The sequence below is a fragment of the Phascolarctos cinereus genome, unplaced genomic scaffold (genome assembly GCF_003287225.1).
Source record: "Phascolarctos cinereus isolate Bilbo 61053 unplaced genomic scaffold, phaCin_HiC Scaffold_2;HRSCAF=192, whole genome shotgun sequence".
Lineage (NCBI taxonomy): Eukaryota > Metazoa > Chordata > Mammalia > Diprotodontia > Phascolarctidae > Phascolarctos > Phascolarctos cinereus.
Genome location: NW_027555625.1, coordinates 268,331,052 through 268,349,593, shown reverse-complemented (window position 1 = coordinate 268,349,593; position 18,542 = coordinate 268,331,052). Strand labels below are relative to the sequence as shown.

The 18,542-nt window shown below is 50.0% G+C and overlaps 1 protein-coding gene across 14 annotated transcripts in view; it reads left to right on the top strand.

The window, feature by feature from the left end:
- DNM1 (dynamin 1) overlaps nucleotides 1–18,092 on the top strand; it is a 64,327-nt gene extending 46,235 nt beyond the window's left edge. For 2 of the 14 annotated variants that reach the window (XM_020965651.2, XM_020965650.2), the window contains exons 16-23: nucleotides 4,845–4,954; nucleotides 5,347–5,458; nucleotides 6,474–6,485; nucleotides 6,936–7,106; nucleotides 11,204–11,445; nucleotides 11,750–11,965; nucleotides 15,319–15,354; nucleotides 16,762–18,092. In XM_020965651.2, coding sequence (XP_020821310.1) covers nucleotides 4,845–4,954; nucleotides 5,347–5,458; nucleotides 6,474–6,485; nucleotides 6,936–7,106; nucleotides 11,204–11,445; nucleotides 11,750–11,965; nucleotides 15,319–15,340 — 885 coding nt within the window. In that variant the 3' untranslated portion in view covers nucleotides 15,341–15,354; nucleotides 16,762–18,092. Of the gene's footprint in view, nucleotides 1–4,844; nucleotides 4,955–5,346; nucleotides 5,459–6,473; nucleotides 6,486–6,935; nucleotides 7,107–11,203; nucleotides 11,446–11,749; nucleotides 11,966–15,318; nucleotides 15,355–16,758 lie in introns of those variants that run through there. The other 12 variants (XM_020965649.2, XM_020965648.2, XM_078150025.1 and 9 more) reach the window with 9 other exon arrangements.
- Nucleotides 18,093–18,542: the final 450 nt, after the last annotated feature.

The window sequence follows — 18,542 nt, the reverse complement described above, 5'->3', positions numbered from 1 at the left end:
GGGGAGAATGAAGACCATTAGAGATGGGCTAATCAGGGAAGGCTTCTTGGAGGAGGACAGGGTTGGTTTGAGCTGGGCTTTAAAGCATTCAAGTTAGCAGAGAAGGAAGGAGCAGGAGAGGGCGTTTTCTGTTGTAGGAGGCCGTAGGGGCCACCGGAGATAGTTGATGGAGAGGGATTGCTATGCCACTCTTCGCCCCGAGCCCAGCTGCCTTCCTGTTTTCCCAGCTTCAGGGCGTTCCTCTTTTGTGGCCCCACAGGCCCATGACACATATGAGCCCAGCACCCTTGTTAACCCCTTCCCCCCAGCCCCCTCCCACACCCCGTGGTCAAGCATCTCCACAAGGCTCCACCTCCTCTACTTTGGAAGGTTGGAGTTGTCAGACTTTCCCAATGTCCCCTATACAAGCCCCCCTCCCCCTCAAGGCACCAGACCTCTCCCCCATATCTCCTACATCCCTGCTTTTGCCTTTGGGCTCCTTTAAGAGCTTGGCTGCTTGGCTCTAACATCTGGATTCCAGAGGTGACCGGGAGGAGTCCCGAGAATGGGGGAAGGGGGGAAAACTCGTGGTAATGAACTTCAGCTGGCAAAGAAGTGGGGAGGAGTTTGGATGAGAGGAAGGAATGGGTCTTTTCCATCATGTGGGGAACTAGGGGGAAGATGGGGTGTTTGGGGGGGAAATCTCTCAACAAGAGATGTCAGAAAAAGAGGGATTTTAGATTTCTGATTCCCTTAAATTCTTGTCATTGGTTTCTGTCTTCTTTGACCCCCTCCCCTGAGTCTACTCGTTCTAGGATATGTTGTTTTCCTATTTCTTCCTCTGGGGTGGGGCAGTAGTAACTGCAGTCACCCCAGGGAGTCCTCCCAACCCCCTCCTTGTGGGGGCAGAATGGAGGGGGTGTCTGGGCCATTTTCCCTAGCCAGAACCCCCTTTAAAAAACGGATGGAAACAGAGGCTGAGCTGGTGGGGAAAAGCAGGATATGTGCTTATGTCTTTCCTCAGGTCTTGCTGTCAGAGAAAACACCCCTGGATCCCTTTAGACCTTTGCTGTTTCAGACTATGGGTGGGGAAGAGGTGCTGTGGGCTGGAAGGAGTCAGCCCTCATTGTAACAACAGCACCTCATGGCTCTAGGCCACCAAGCATGAAGGCCCACAAGCATGTGTATGTGAGTGTGTAGATGAACCTGTGGGATAGTCAAACATCCCAAACCCAACCCCCCCCCGCCAGGATTATGTTGGAATGGGAAGGGTATGATGAAAGCTTGGGTGTGACTATATGGCACACTGTTAGATAACTGTGTGTGTATGTGTGTGCGTGCACATGTGTACACACTTGAGAGGAATAGAAAATGGGATTGTGTATTTGGGGAATGCTTCACTGGGTTCATTTAGGGTGTGAGTGCATTTTGGAGAATTCTATGTGTAATGTGTGTGTGTCTGATCAATGAGTGTTGAAGGCGTGTGTGTGTGTGTGTGTGTGCACATGCACATGAGCATATGTATGTATGTGTGTATTTGGAGTCATAAGTGTTTTAAGTCTGATAGGTGTGTATGTTTTGGGGAGATGAGTATGCTAATATGCTCGTGAGAGTATGAATGTATGTTTGGGGGAATATAAGTGTGTTTTGGGGGGCATGAGTGTGTGGGATGTGAATATGTTTGGGGACCAGAATGTGTTGAGACTGCTGATGGTGTGTGTACTGTGTTGTGCTGGAGTATTTGTGTGTGTTTGAGATGAATGATTGGGAATATTTGGTGGTATAAGTGTATGCTTGGGGAAGGGTGTGAGTATGTATTTGTGAGTGACTGAGAGACCATTGGGGTCCAGTCAGGGGTTCATTCTTACCCCCACCCCCCACCCTGGGTTCCATGGACAGCACCTTCTACTCTGTCCTAAGAAAGTTATTTGCGGAGTGGAGGGGGAAGGGGAGGAGGGGAAGTAAGGGAGTAAAAGGGAGAGAAACTGTTTCAGAATGAGGTAGTCTTGTAACCGGCAGCAATCTACCACAAACCTAGCCCTTTCTCAGAGACCTTAAGGACTCTTTTCGGATCTAGGAGCAGGCTCTCCAACTCCCCACCTCCATGACCACCCCAAGCTCCAGGGCATGACCACTGGGCTCCATCATGTGCCTTCTGGCTCTTTACCATGCATGCCCCCTTCCTTCCTCCAGTGGCTTCTCCCATGGGCAGCTCAGCTCCATGCAAAGCAGAACCCTTACCCTCCCTGACCCCCCCCCTTGCCTCCCCCTTCTTCCCCCCCACCTCCTCCCTGAACCAGGAGTTGAAGGGAGAAGAGAAGAGGTAGGAAGTCTCAGGCATCTGGAGAAGAGGTGGGAGGGTGATTCTGGCTCCGATCCTCTCCCGTGCCGCACAATGCCACCTCCATGCCCGCGGGCACGACACCGTGTGTAGCCCAGCCCAGCCTAACCAATGTGCAGACTACTGTACAATATTGGAGTCCTGAACAGATAGTCTAAACACTGGGTAGACGGAGTGGAGTCTGTGTCCTTCTGTCCTGCTGTAGCATCTGGCCAGGGTGGCGGCGGGCAGGCGACCAGAGTCTCCCTGTGTCCCTTCTCCCCTCTCCCCACCTCGCTAGCTCCCACTACTACAGTGGCGGGCACAGTCTGCTGCTGCCGCTGCTGCTGCCACTGCTGCTGCTGAGTCTGTCCAGTTCTCCTCTGGAGTGCAGACGCCCCCTGAAACCAGGTCTCTGTGATTTGAGCCCCCTCTCTCCCCGCCCCCAGCCGCAGAGGCCTCCCGCCCCGTCGTCCCCCCTCCACTCCCAGCTCCCCTTCTGTCTCATTTGACGTGGCAGGGGCGAGCTTCGAGCCTGGGAAGGAGGGGCCTTCGGGAGGGGAGCCCAGGGGCTGGGGAGAACAGGAAGTAAGAAGGGATAAGGTTGCTGGGGGGGAGAAGAGGCAGTTTCTGTACCTTGGTGTCCAAGCCCAGAAATACAGGGGATCCCGACTGGCGGCAGCCCTGGCCTCCCCCCTCTAATGATTCCAGATGTTCTCTGGGCCATGTGTCCCACTTCCTCTCCCTCCCTTTCTCCCTCCCCTCCACCACCTCCTCCTCCTCTTCCTCCTCCTCCTCTTCCTCCTCCTCCTCCTCCTCCTCCTCCTCTTTCTTCTCTCCCCCCTTGAAGCCCCACAACTCTCTCCTCTTTGGGGCTGCCCTGCCCAGGATAAAGAGAGCTTTATGTGAAATTGAGGAGGAACTGGTCACTGGGGCCCAGGAGTGAAGGGGGGAATTGGAACCGGCCAGACAGGGAGAGCTTCCAGTTACCAGTTACCATATCACTGCAGAAGGATGAAGGCAAGGGAGACAGTGATCTCCCCCTCCTACACTTCCCTCCCTGCTGAGGCAAATGAGACTTTTAACATGTTTTCAGCACCTTCTGGGGAATTGGCCTAGGTCTTCTAAAAGGACCTCCCTCACCTCCTAAAACTTGTTACATACCCCAACCCACCCAGCAGAGACATGCCAACACAGAGGAACCCATATATGCTTCCTCCACCAAATGCCAATACATGTGAATCCATAAACATACCAGCCTGCCCCATTGATCTAAGCCAGACTCGGTACATTTGCCAAGTGGCAGGATGGGGAGGTGGTCTCTGGCCCTATCACCCAGCCAACCAAATCTCTGTCCCTAGGACTCCATTCCAGATTTCACCGTACATGCGCACATATATAGGATTCACAGACGCAAGACATACAAATATAATTATACCCTAATCCTCATACCCACCACTACAGATTTGCACACCCACTTGTTTACATCCCTCCCTCCCCTCTACATACACACATTCTTGCACCATCATGCACAGCACACACACACACACACACACACACACACACACACACACACTCTGACATAGAGCCTCTTGATTGCTAACACATGGGCTGGGGGTTGAGCCAGTCCTTTGAAGCTGGGGGCCCCCGGGCAGGCTGCTCTCCCCCCCTTCCTGTCTCAGCACTCAGGAAATGAAGTCAGAGGGCTGATCTAAACCAGGTCCTATAGCCCAGAGCCAGGGCTGGAAAGGGGTGAGCTGGAGGGATGGCCAGGAGACTGGAGGAAGGGAGGCGGTAAGGGAGTAGAGCCTCAGGAGGACCTGGACCTCTCAGGTAGCCCTTCCTCATTTGGAGTTGGGATAGATCTTGGAAGGCCAGCAGCTGGCTTCAGGCCACCCCTAGGGAGAGCTGCCTGAGAGTGGCCTCTCTCTGGGCTGCTTATGTGCCTAGCTGGGCTATGGATGCCAAAACTGGCAGCTTGTCTCCTTGCCCTAAGGAGGATGGGCTAGAGCAGGGGAGTCGCAGACACAGCTTGGCTTCTGGGACTTTGGGGCTGTGGCCTCTGCCTTCTCCCTGGGAACAAAGAAGCACTGGACACCACTGGAGCTGCTGTGCTGGTAGAATAGAGGAAACCATGTAGCCCCGAGTCTCCTTTTTCTCCCCTGGGCTCCTCAGCTCAGACAATGGCACTGCTAAGGGGCAGAGGGGCATATACAAAATAGGGTGTGAGGACACAGTCTAGCAAGTGGCCTGGGACCACCTCCCACCTCCTATACACCCTTCCTCCTCCCTCTCCCAACTTCACTCTTGTGCCCCAGTGGCTCTCCCAATTGCATCTCAGGTTGGCATTATCTTGGAGAAACTGAGCAGATGGTGCCCTCTGGTGCCCACTTTGGGATATGCAAAAGCTACCAAAGCTCAATCTTCCATTGAGAGCCAGGAACTGTCTGGGTCAGGAAAAGGCTCCCTCCCTGGGGAGCATTCAGCATGACCCTGGGCTTGACCCTCCACTATCTTAACCCTCTGCTATCTTCTCCATTTTTAGGAGAAGGAGAAAAAGTATATGCTCCCTGTGGATAACTTGAAACTCCGAGATGTGGAAAAGGGCTTTATGTCCAGCAAGCATATCTTTGCCCTCTTCAACACTGAACAGAGGTATCAAAATGTCACGTGTCCCCAGGCACCTAGAGAGTATCCCTCCAAGTCTTGCCTTCAGGGAGTTTAGCACCCCCATAAAACACGTGCACAGATGAATAGAATACAAATCAGAATATGATAAATGCATGGAAGATGCAAAGTGCTATGAAGCACTTTGGAGGAAGCATCATTCCCAGTTTGGTAGGGTGGGAAGGATTGCAGATGGCTTCACAGAGCAGCCTGTGCCTTGGGCCTTGGAGGATGCCCAGACACTGGCTTTTTTCTTTTGGATAGGACAGAGGATAAGAGGGGATCTGAAGAGAAAACTGAGGCTGAGAGCCAGGATACCTGGGTGTATTCTACTCACTATCTACCTGGGGTGGGGGTGGGGGTGGGGTGTCGTTCCATAGGAATGTCTACAAGGATTACCGACAGCTGGAGCTGGCCTGTGAAACTCAGGAGGAGGTGGACAGTTGGAAGGCATCTTTCCTGAGGGCTGGGGTATACCCAGAGCGAGTTGGGGTGAGTCCAGGCTTCGTGGGCAGAAAACAAGAGAGTTAGGGCCCTGCCTCCCTGATTTGGCATGTGAGGGACCCCAGTTGTGCTATCCTGTCATAGTAGATGCGAAAGCCTATCTGGGAAGTGTCTCTTAGCCCTTTCTCCTTTGGGCCAGAACTCTCTTCAATGTCCTGAGAGTCCCTGCTTGCCCAAAGAATCTGATATCAAGAGACACCTCCCTGCCTTTTACCCTTCTGTCCCCTTTTTGCTTACTGCCCAAGGCCTAGGGTCTCCAAGGTGACAGGGCTACCCCTGGTAGCCCCAGAAATCCCAGGGTAGTAGTGGCGGGAGCCAGGGGAAAGGGCAGGAATTAAATAGTCTATTCTGAGAAAAAGAGAATTCCTATTTCTCCATAACCCTTCCCTTTCCCTGACTTTTGTTTTTTGTTACACCTCCTTTTTTGTCACAGACAGGGCAGTTTCCTATGTTTCCTCTAATCTGGAAGCAATTTCAGGTGATTCCCCAGCAACATATGTCCCTTTCTGATGGTTTTTGATATTTTCTCCCATCAACTATTATTTCTAGCATTTTCTTCAGGTCCCTCTCCCAGGCCTACTCCCCTTTCCCCTCAAGGAGCCTCCCATCCTTTCCTTTAGACCAAGAGTTCTTCGACTTTTTTGTTTGTTTGTTTCATGGATCCCACCGGCCGTCTGGTATAACCCAGACTTCTTCTCAGAATAATGTTTTTAAATCATTGAGGAAAATGCAAAATTTTAATTTGAGGTTCAGTAAAAATAAAGATGTGTGGGTTTGGTTTTCTTTTTCCCAATCCAAGCTCTTAGACCTCCAGGAGCTCTCTCCACAGACCCCAGAAAGGGCCATGGAGCCCAAGTTAAGACCTTTAGCCTCAGGTTATTGCCATTTTCCTTGCCTGGGCCACTGAATCTCTCCCACTTTGCTGCTTCTTTGTTCCTGCTCACTCTGTGTGATGATACTGTGGTCACCTGGACTTCGGCATTGCTTCCTGATGGTCCCACAGGACAAGGAGAAAGTAAGTACCTCCATTCAACAAATAGTGATTTTTTATTATTATATGTCAATAGGTACAAAACCCTGCTAGGCTGCGAGGGGCTAGGTGTGGGTGAGATACAGAGGTCTTACAAGATAGGGTCCTTACCCCCAAGGAGTTAATGATTTGGTAGGAGTGATGAGAAGTGTATTGCGATAAGTATGATAAAAATTAGAATATAAATTCATAAAAGGATTATAAAGGGCTATGAGATCAGATGAAGGGGAAAGTAAGGAAGCACTTCCTGGGAGTGATGGAATTTAACCTGAGCTTTGAAGTTTGCCCAGATTCTATCCTCCCACTTGCTAAGGGAATGAGAGGGGGCTGAATGATAAGTGTAACCTCGACTTCTCCAAAGTGAGCCTGGGGGCAGTACCAGAGTGAGGGACAGAGGTCATTCTAGTATGATGGATTTCCCCCATCCTTCCCCAGGCCAGCGAGACAGAAGAGAATGGCTCAGACAACTTCATGCACTCCATGGACCCTCAGTTGGAAAGGCAGGTGGAGACCATTCGCAACCTGGTGGATTCCTACATGGCCATCGTGAACAAGACCATCCGTGACCTCATGCCCAAAACTATCATGCATCTCATGATAAACAACGTAAGTCAGTTATAAGTACTGGGGCTCTAGGGTTTTTCTTTCCTTTTTAAAAGTTTTATTTTATTTTCGTTAACAAAAATCTATCTTCTCTCCCTCCCATCTCCTCCCCCATTGAAAAAAGAAGAAAAAGATACATAGTCAAGCAACATAGTTAAGTAACAATTGTATATGTATAGTCAAGCAAAACAAATTCCCGCATTGACCATGTCCAAAAAGCATGACTCATTCTACAAAATGTTCCACTCTACATCCTAAATCCATCATCTTCTGATGAAGATGTCAGGAGATGGTTAACATGTTTCTTCCTCAGACTTTCAGAGTCATGGTTAGTCATTGCCTTGACCATAGTTCATAACCTTTTCAGAGTTCTTTACCTTTATAATGTTCTTTTATTTTATAAATTGTAATTCTGGTTCTGTTCGCTTCACTATGCAGTAATTCAAGTCTTCCAGGCTTTAGTATTCCATTACATTCACATACCATAATCTGTTTAGCCATTCCATGATCAATAATCCCTTTCATTTCCAATTCTTTGCCACCACATAAAAAGTTGTTATAAATAATTTTCTACCTAATGAGTAGAATTTTCCTTTGTCAGCTCATGTCTTACTAGGTATTATGTAGGTGCAAAATTTTGCAAGCTGCAGTTATATGTTGCCTAATTTCTACCATTTCCTTGTAAAGCATAATCTGCATTGATCAATAAATTTGGGCTCCTTAAGAACAACCTATCTATAATTTCTGTGGTAATGACTTGGTTCTGAATTCTCATAATGAACCCTTCTATTTTTATAAATAAGTTCGCATGGCTTGGTCATTTCTTTAGTCCTCCTGTGTTAACGTTTGGTTGTTTGAATTCATGTAGATGTCGCCCATGGAGGGTCCTTTGACTCTACTCTTGGATTTTAGCTATTTCATATGCTATATTCAGATGAAAACTATTTTCAGTTATGACAAATCCATGGTATATGCCTATTTTCAGCCATTCCTAGTGCTTAGTGAAATAATATCTTGTTCCAAAAGTATTTCTATAAATTTTTAACTTGTTTATCATGTGCCCTGAGAATGTCTATTCCATCTTCTTTCTTTTTGATGAGGCAGTGTTCATCTTTATATAGCTGCCTTAGGGTGACATGACTTGTATGTCATTGTTATATAGGGTTTTGTTGAGATACTTTCCAAATCTTATGGCCTATTTTAAAGCTCTGAAAGAGTATGTGAAGGTTAATATTGCATAGGTGTTGTTTTAAACGTGTTCTTCCCATTGAATTTTGATTTCAGAGGGGCAGCTAGGTGGTGCAGTAGATAGAGCACTGGCCCTGAATTCAGAAGGACCTGAGTTCAAATCTGACCTCAGACACATAACACTTACTAGCTGTGTGACCCTGGGCAAGTCACTTAACCCCATTGCCAAGCAAAAACAACAAAACCAAAAAAAAAAAGAATTTTGATTTCAGGATGCCAGTAAGACTCTTGACGCATAGCTACAACTTCTCCTTGATAGCTTTATGCTAGCTGTGGCTCACCTTGTAGCTATGGCAGGTGCCCCTTGGAGGGTAGAATCTATGCTGCGTGCTGGGTCATCGCCACTTGTCCTGATTTTTGTCTTGCCAATGGACTTCAATGACTCTTGACTATCTGCTAGTCTTTGAGGGTGCAGGGTCACCTCCACACCATGATGAAGCTTTCTAGGAGTACAGAATAACCAGATCAAATCCCACCCTACCCCACCCCAACCCCTAGCCTCGCATTCCTCTCTGGGGCTCTAGTTGAAGGAGGGCTTTGTTGTTGAGTCATTTCAGTGATATCTGACTCTTTTTTTTGGGGGGGAGGCAATTGGGGTTAAGTGACTTGCCCAGAGTTACACAGCTAGTGAGTGTTACGTTGTCTGAGGCCAGATTTGAACTCAGGTCCTCCTGACTCCAGGGCCGGTGCTCTATCCACTGCACCACCTAGCCACCCCTCATATCTGACTTTTCGTGCCCTTATTTGGGGTTTTCTTGGCAAGGATACTGGAGTGATTTGCTATCTCCTTCTCCAGCACATTTTACAGATGGGGAAACTGAGACAAACAGGGTTAAGTGACTTGTCCAGGGTCACGCAGCTAATAAGGGTCTGAGGTTTGAACTCAGGAAGATAAGTCTTCCTGATTCCAAGTCCAGTGTTCTATCACTGCACCACCTAGCTGCCTGTGGAGGGTTAGGGAGAGGAAATCCTGACCTTAGAAAAACTCTAGAAAAACTTTTATTGGGAAAATAATTCCTGTGCCCTTGGAAAGCTCCTAATCTGATGGGAGAAGGAGGAGAAAGAGAGAAAGATAGATCATAGGGCTTAGAGCTGGTGAGAAATTATAGAGACTATCTTGTCCACCCCCTACCCCATTTTACAGATGAATAAACTGAGACCCAGAAAGGTGAGTGTGACTGGCCCATAGTTACACTATTAGTAGAGTCAGGATTCAAACCAAATGTTCAGACTCCAGATCCAGGGCCCTTCCACTACACCATAGCTCAGAATCCATTTCCAAAATAGGACCCATTTGTTGCCAACAGATGAAGGGAAGCAACACCTAACAAAGATGGGTGTTTGTTCATTTATGCACAGTGCTCATCATGTATATGGGCAACTAGGTGGTGCAGCTAGAGCACCAGGCCTGGCATCAGGAAGACCTTAGTTCAAATCCAGCCTCAGATACTTCCTAGCTTTGTGACCCTGGACAAGTCACCTAACTCTGTTTGCCTCAGTTTCCTCATCTGTAAAATAAGCTGGAGAAAGAAACGGCAAACCACTCCAGTGTCTTTGCCAAGGTCACGAAGAGTTGGACATGACTGAAATGACTGAAGAATGAGAGCACACGTATGTACGCTGAGCTTGTGGCCGGGCTCCAGATTTTCCCTTTGGTCAAGGAAGTATTCTTGTCCTGGCACCCATAAGAGAAGGCACCAAATTATTTGCACACACCCAGTCATTTGTGTGACATCCTCTGAGACTCATTGTCTCTTAATGGTGTTCCCGTAGGTGTGTAGAGCTATGGTTCTGTGGAATGATTTCTCAGACCTCTCTAGCTTCATAAAATCCCTATTTCAAAACACTTTCTGTACATCTTTTAGCTGGGCTTATCTTTCAGTGTTTCTCAGCTTTGCTTTAGGACAAGGGTCAGCAAACTATGCTCTGTGGTCAAATCCTGCCCATCCCGTTTTTGTATGGCCTGTGAACCAAGAATGGTTCTTACACTCTTTCTGGCTTTTAGGACATTATCTGGGGATGTGGGTACACCCAGGAACTCCAGCTCTATTTTTTCATAACAGCCCTCAACATGCTTCAGCTAGCTCTGTCTTCCCACAGTTGCCTTTAACCCATGAGCAAGCACACACATACACACACATTCTTGACCTCTTACTCCCAACCTTCTTCTCCCTTTCTCCTTCCCCCCACACCCCGCTTTGGAAAGATTCAGTCTGTTTGATGAGAGAGATGTGGTCTCTAACCCATTCTGGATGCTAGTTTTCCCATTCATAAATGGAGAGGATTGTACCAGGGATTACCATCCCTACCACCTGTAACTTTCATGTTCTAACATTTCTCAGCTCTGACATTCTTTTATATATACTGTATTCTTAGATTCCTTCCTAACATTCTGTGTTTTTGAACCTCTGAAAATGTTTTGCCAAGCTCATAGAGTTATTAAAGCTAGAATAATAATAACTATTGTACTTTGAAGCTTGCAAGGTACTTTACATAGGTTATTCGATCCTCACAACAACCCTATGAGGCGAGTGCTATTAAAATCACCATTTTTGAGATGAAACTGAGATGAGTTAAGTGGCTTTCCCAGGGTCACACTGCTAGTAAGTAGCTGAAGCAGGATTTGAATTCAGGTCTCCTTGATTCTATCCACCTAGTTGCCTAATGGGGGCCTTACTGACCATCTTCCTTTTGCTGAGGAGAAAACAGAATCAGAGGGAGAAGTGACTTGCCCAAGGACTGCTCAGGCCTAGCAGCATGTCAGGTATCTGAGGGACAGGCTGGACTGGCTTTTGGCAAGCCCCAAAGCCCTGCACCTTCCTAGGTCTTTGTATGCACCCTTCTGCTTTCAGACCAAGGACTTCATCCACTCGGAGCTGCTGGCCAACCTGTACTCGTGTGGGGACCAGAACACGCTGATGGAGGAGTCTGCTGAGCAGGCCCAGCGGAGAGATGAGATGCTGCGCATGTACCACGCCCTGAAAGAGGCCCTGGGCATCATCGGAGACATCAACACCACCACCATCAGCACGCCCATGCCCCCGCCTGTGGACGACTCCTGGCTGCAGGTGCAGAGTGTACCGGCCGGACGCAGGTACCAGGGGCGGGTCCGGCCGCCCCCTAACCCCGACCGACCCCGGGGCAGGAGGGAGGCGGGCTTCGGGGGCTCCCTGCTGGAGCTAGGGGGAAGGGCTCACCGGGGACCTGGGATGCGGGGTGGAGCTTGCTCAAAGAAGGCATGATGGGGAGGAGCAAGCAGGCGGGTGGGAGGGGATCGTAGGCGGGGCTCGCGGACCACTGGCCAGGAAGGGCACTACCGGCCGGTCCGGGCTGTGTTTGCTCTGGGGGTGCGGTCGTTCACCTTCCCGTTCCTTCTCTCTGTGCGTCCCCCCCCGCAGGTCGCCCACGTCCAGCCCCACCCCACAAAGGCGAGCCCCCGCCGTGCCCCCAGCCCGGCCCGGCTCCCGGGGCCCTGCTCCTGGGCCTCCGCCTGCTGGGTCCGCCCTGGGGGGGGCGCCCCCCGTGCCCTCCCGGCCGGGGGCTTCCCCTGACCCCTTCGGACCACCCCCTCAGGTGCCGTCAAGGCCCAACCGCGCCCCCCCGGGGGTTCCCAGGTGAGCGGAGGGAGGCTGGTCTAGGGGAGGGAACTGCCTTGGGGTCCCCACCTTTCTGGATTCAGGACAATGAGGGCAGAGTACCATTTCTGGGACTTTGCCTAGGTCTGCTGGGCAGTGTTCTTGATGCACCGGGAGCCCTTTGCACTCCAGGCAGCAGCGCCACCCCCAGAGGACAGGGAAGGGTTGGGCTTCCAGGGCTGGAAGCAGCTGGGCCTGTGGCCCTCCTACACCTGCAGGGCCTGAGGAAGGCTGTAGAGTTCTCTGGTGGGCAGGAAGGAACTGCCCAGGAATCCTGGGTCTGGGGTGGGAGGGCAGGAATGTAGCTAGAGGAGGAAAGCTGCTAGCCTCCGGAGGACTAGGAGGTGGCTTTCAATCTACTATAATCTAATTTTAATCCCTAATAGAAGGGCCTGGAATGGGGGGAGGGGTGTTGCCTGCCTGACAAGGGTTCAGTCCGGGCTGTTCTATGCCTTCATCCAGTAGAAGCCGCCTAAGGGCCACGAGGCCTTGTAATGACTCAGTGGGCTGTAGATCTGGGGTCCTGGGTGCATGGCACTTCCTCACCTACCTTCACTCATCTCTGCCCTCCTCCCCTTGCCCAGTTCCTCTGTCATTTCTCTGCAAGCTGATCTCATTCCTTTCTCTCCTCCCCTCCACCACTCTTCTTTATACCCTGGTCACAGGGCACCTGTGCCCATCCACATCCCTCAGTGGATGAGGGGGGACACTGGGAGCTGGGCACCCCTTAGGGCTGCCTTGAGCTTTCTGCCTTGGATCAGAGGTGCTAGGGCTGTGTTCATTACAGCCCTCTGAGGCACCCTGAAAAGCTTCTGCCTCCTCCCCTTGTATAAATGAGTGACTTCAGTCTGAAGTCAGGCCTGGTGAGGGAATGCTTCAGCATCCCCTACCAGGAAGGAAGGAGCATCACTATTGATGTTTCCCCTCTTGCAACATCCCTTCCTCCATTTCCCTAGTGTCCTTGAGTCTTATCAGCTGCTCCCATGGCCACCTCTGTTCAAATATCCGGCCTGCCTTTCGGGTCCCCTAGAGCAAAGGCCATGGCTGTGTGCAGTGGGGAAGGTATATGGGGCCTGTGTGGGTGTGCACGTATGTGAATGTACAAGAGGATGTCAAGAGTGTGTTTTCATATGGAAGACTGGGAAGCAGGATGCCTGGGTTGTCCTTCTGCTAACAGGCCTTTGAGCATCCTGACAACACTTTTTCCTGACCCCTACCCCAGCATGTCCTATGCATAGGGAAAAAGGTTCCAAATCCTCTATTTCCTATCTCAGCCCTCTTTTTCCTAAGGTAGGTCCTCCTGAAATCTAACCTGAGTCTGATTTCTTTTGGTTCTGTTCACTGTAAGGAACCAAAATTAAATCAGCATCATCAAGTCATAATTTTGAAGGCTGGATGGAGAACAGTAGCCTGTCTGTGCCCCACCAGCAGCTCAGGAGCTAATAATTATTATCCAATAATAATTATTATTAGCACAGAGCTAATAATAACTGTTAGGCAACTTTAATGATTATCTAGCCCAACCCCCTTATTTTATAGATGAGGAAATTGAGGACAAGAGAAGTGAAAGGACTGGCCCACAGTCACACAGCTAGTAAGTGATGGGGATGGCATTCAAATCCAGGTCTCCTGACCCCTTTTCCTCCCTTTCCATCCTGCCCAGTAGAAATCAGATTTTTGCCTTGGGTTTAAAAAAAAAAAAGATACAGAGAGATTAACTTCTTTCTTTGGCCCAAAAAGAACAAAGGACAGTAGCCTGGGACTGCTGGGAGTCAGAAAGGGCTGCAGACCAGGCCTCAGGGCCGTGTGGTGAGCTAGGATTGGTTGCTGTTCCCCTAGGTGCTATAGTGAATACACAATGCATACTCTGACCTACGCTTACAGCCCTATACTTATAGAGTCTCTGCTCTCAATAGTTTACAGTGTGGCTAAGACGTGTTTAACAATTAGAGGTCAATTAAGAGCTAACCAGTGTGGTCCAGACCAGATGTATTATGGGAATTCAGAGAAAGGAGAGGTTTGAGGAGGCTGGAGGGGTCTTCAAAGAGGTAGGATTTGAACTGGACCTTGAAGGATTATGAGGGAGGAGGAGGGGGGATGGAATAAAGAGGAGCAGAACAGTAACTAGGGTTAAGCTGCTGGAGCTTTGTCCTTGTTAATTAAAAAGTAAAATTTAATTTTAAAAAAATGCAAAAAAATTTTTAAAGTCACTTAGAGGGCACTGACAGCCCTGTCCTGGAGATGTATTTCTTCTCCTGTTCACCTGCAGTGGCCAGTCCTTCAGTAGTATAGAAAATCTTTAGTGTCCTGGAGCCCTTCTTCCCCTTAGAAGCTGCGCCATGCCCCCCCGCAACTTCCACCCTATCAAAAGCCAGATCTTCAGTATTATAGAAACTTCATGTTGTTCTAGGGACAAGCTTCCTCCCTAGGGCTGCATGCCATGTGCAAAAAATTGATAGGGCTGTAAGAATAAGGCTGGGGAAGGCCTGCTTGGACAGAGATACCGAGGCAGAAATGAGAAGGGTATGTGTCGGTGGCAGTGAGAAAACTAGCCTCTCCAGAGCAGAGGGCACATGGAGGGGAGGAGCTGGGGACCAGTCTGATGAGTGTGAATTTACAAAAGGCCACTATTTTAGGGTCTGGAGCAGGAATATTTCCCATTGCCCTCTGGGAGGGTACATCTTCATACAGAGGGCATGGGGCCATGCAGTTGTTTAGCCAGATGTGGCACCCCAGGAAAGGCCCCTTTCAGAGGTCTGAACCTATAGCTTGGCAGCCTCTTGCTGGGGAGCCTGGAGCTGGACATCGTTTCTGATGGGAGAGCAACACCCCTGTCCCGTGCCCTGAACTGCCCCAACAGGGCTTCCTAGATCGAGTAGGCACCAGGGAGCAAAGAGAGTGGTTATTGGGAGTCCTGTGACAGATCAGGTCCTGGGGGATGTGGGTTAGGGTGCGTGTCCCTCTGTGAGCATTTGCACATGCCTCTGTGTGCCTGCTGCTCCTAAAAGGGCAAGCTTCTCTGTCGTGAGTAGGCCCACACGTGTGCTCCTATTTATCTGCTGAGTGGATGCATGTCTGGGTCCCCTGCTGCACGCAAAGGCTAGTGAGAGCAAAGTAAAGGGTTGGGTGGGGGGAAAAGGAAGAGTACCTGGTGTTCCTGTGGGCATTTGTGTCAGTGTGCATGTGAAGCCGTGGGCCTCAGTGCATGTGTATGCATGTGTGTTGCGTGCGCACGTGTGCGTGTGCGTGTGTCTCCCCCCTGCCGACAGCCCAGCCTGGCCCCTTGCATTGATCAATGTGAATTGCCCTGTTGATTTCGTGTTGTCTTTCAGAATCACTATCAGTGACCCCTGAGGACTGCCGCCACGGTAGGTGCTGGTCTCCCCCAGCCTGTGCTGCATGAATCAGTGTGTCCCATCCCCTGCCCCCTGACTCTTGCCAGCTCCCTGCCTTGGGAGGGGGCAGCCACAGAGGGCCAGGCAGAGGACATGGAAGCCAGGCTCCCAGCTCCAAACAGATGTCCTACCCAGTCCCTCCTCCAGCTCCAGATCTCTTCTTTCTACCCTCTTGGCCCTCTATGGGCACTACCTCATCACCTCTGACTCATTCTCACCTTTCTCAGCTGTTTGCCCACTTTCTGGGTTTCAAAGCTTGGGTGCCATGCCCAGGAAAGGTAGGGCAGGCAGGTACCCCCTTAGCTGAGGTAAACGGGAGCTTCTGGGAAGCTGTCAAGGCCAGCATAAGGTCTGTACTTAGGGATTCCTCCTGTTAGGGTCTTTCTGGCATCAGAGGACAAAGTGTTGGAAGTGTGGTGGGGGGTGTAACCAGTGGCTGAGAGGTCGTTTGAGTTTGGGTTTCTGGGGAAAGCTTGATTCTTTTGGGCTTGGCTCTGAGTTGGAGACTTACCTCTCCACCCCCGTTTTAGTACTCTCAGATATAGAATAGCAAAGTACCTGAGAGCCTGTGATCTGGGCTCTTGTTTCCCACTGGCATTAAGCATCCAAGCAGTGACTCAGGGAGGCAGCAGCAACCCCCAGGTGGTGATTAAAAGGCCATAACGTTGATACAGAAGCACTACTAGCAGCCCATTTATCCCTGGTCCCTTGGAGACTGCCTTCGGGATTGACTTTAAGCTAAGATCACTCGGACAAACATGCTAGGGTGATGCCCGTGGTGAGTCACTGTAGGCTCTGCACTCCCTTGCTTGTTTACCCTCTCTTGTGGACACCATGCTGGTCTGTTAGTTGTACCAGCTGTATTCCCCAACGTTGACCCTGAACAAGACGATTATATCGGAGACCTCTATATTCTCTCTGTTACTAGATACTTGTAGAACTTCTCATGCCCTGGGTCCAGTTCATTTGGGCTTATTGTTGTGTCTGCTGCTCCAATGGGGCCTCCACTTGCCTACTAGTATCTCTTCTGCCAGTGCCTGGGTGGGCATAGGGCATCAAATCAAGGGCAGTTTCTTAGCCTTGGTATGGTACTGTGTATAACCCAGGGACAGACACATCCTCTCGAGTTGCCAGAGGGCAATCAAATCTTTGCCTGGGTATCCTGTGGGATAACCAGCAGTTGGAGAAAGAGGGAGCAGCAGTAGCCCTAGGCTCATGGGCTCTGCTTAATGACCTAGCGTGGGAATTTTCCTGCTTGCCTCCAATAGATGTCCTAACTTGGGCTTCTTGCCCAGCCTAAAATGGAGCAGCTCAGAGCATCAGTAACCTCTCCTATATATTTGTGCCCCACTGACTCTTAACTCTGCTTCTCCCCAGCAGGAAGGGCCCGGCCTCACCTACGCGACCTGCTGTCCCCCGACCAGCTGAGCCTCCCCTCTTAGACTTATAACTTTTGAGGCCTGTCGGCCACTGGCACCCATTGCATGATCACACTAAGGGAGGAACCTTTAGGTTCTCTGACCCTACCAAGGAATTCTATCACTGCCTGAGGGGACAGATGCATCCTCAGCCACCTGCCCCATGGAGCCTCACCTTTAGATTTAACTCTCTTCACCCAGTGTTTTCCAAGCTTTAAATCCACATTTCCAGCTGGATTCTTGCTGGGTGGGGTAGAAACCATGGAGGGATGGATGGTAGGGGCCCTCTGGGTTCCTTCAGGGCAAGCAGGGTTAAGTCTGGGCTTGTGGGGATGTAGGAGGCACAGCCTGTGAATTAGCAGCTCCTGATATGGCACTTTGGGTGCAGTGAGTGTGAGTGGAGAGTGTAAGTATGTGCGGGGAAATGTTAGCTCTTTGGTGAGGAGGGTGGAACCCAACTAGCCTCTTCTGCCATGTCCCTACCAAAGCTCAGTTTCTTTCTGCTCATTCTGGGTGCTCCAACCTTCCCTTTCCATTCCAGTGCTTCCTCTCCTTTCTCCATGCAATCCAGTTCCCTTTCTGTCCCATTCAACTGCTACAAATGGTGGGGTGGGAAGTAGTTTGGTCATATATATGGTTTTCCTGCCTTATCAGTTTTCTTCCCCTCCTTTTTTTCCTTCCTGTTTTCTCTTCAACTGCCAGCCGAGCGGGTCAGGCAAGTCCATCCCGTCCTGAGAGTCCTAGACCCCCCTTCGACCTATAACCAGCTCCCTACTCCTCGGTGACACCCTGTCCCCAATCCTCTTACTGCTGTTCTGTGACTGATGGTGGCTACCCTCCCAAACTTCATGATTTGGTCTGTCATAGTTGTGAGCTGACATATATCCAGGTGTGACATTAATGAAAACCTGTGCTCAGAAAATGCTCCCTCTGTGCTATCTCTCCCACCCAGAACTTCTATAAATATCTAGAAATACACACATACATATATAATATATATATATACACACACACACACACGAACACAGCCTTGCTCAGGTTGGAAGTCAAACCATCTGCTGTCCTTGTGGTTTTGTTGCCCAAGTAGAAGGGGATGTTGTTGCTCTGGATTCCCCACCCCCAAAAGTGTTCCATCTGCCTGGGTGTTCTTTGAGCCTCACTGTCCCACCCGTGCCTGGGACAGCAGGACACTCCCCCTTCCTGTGGATGTGTGGGTGCTGTACCAGTGACTGCTACAGTTCTGTCACTTCTATCTGTTGCGCTGTCTCTTGGCTGAGAATAAAACTCATTTCTTGTATGACACCAAACGTGCCTTGGTCGGGCTGCTATATCTGTCGACTAGAGGGCTTAGGGGAGTGAGGTCTATGCACCAGCTCCCAGGGTGAAAAGGAAGAAGAGGTAGCACCAGGTGCTGACTTGGGAAAGGGACTGGGCTCTTGTCTTCTCATCCAGCACCTGTGAACCCTTGTAATTGTGCTCCAAAACAGCAGGTTCATCTGCCAAGGAATGAATGAGAAATTCTTCCAACCTAGACTTGAAAGAGGAGTCCTTGGCTCTGGGCTTTTTTGGAGAACCAGGGACTAGCATGACATAGCTGTAGCACCATAAAACAACGAGCGGAAGAAGCCTTTGGCCTGGAGTCAGAATGGTTGGGTTCTGGCTCTGTCACTGATTTATTGTGGGACCCAGGATGAGTCACTTTCCCCTTCTATAAAATGATGGGGATTAGACTTGAGAATTTCT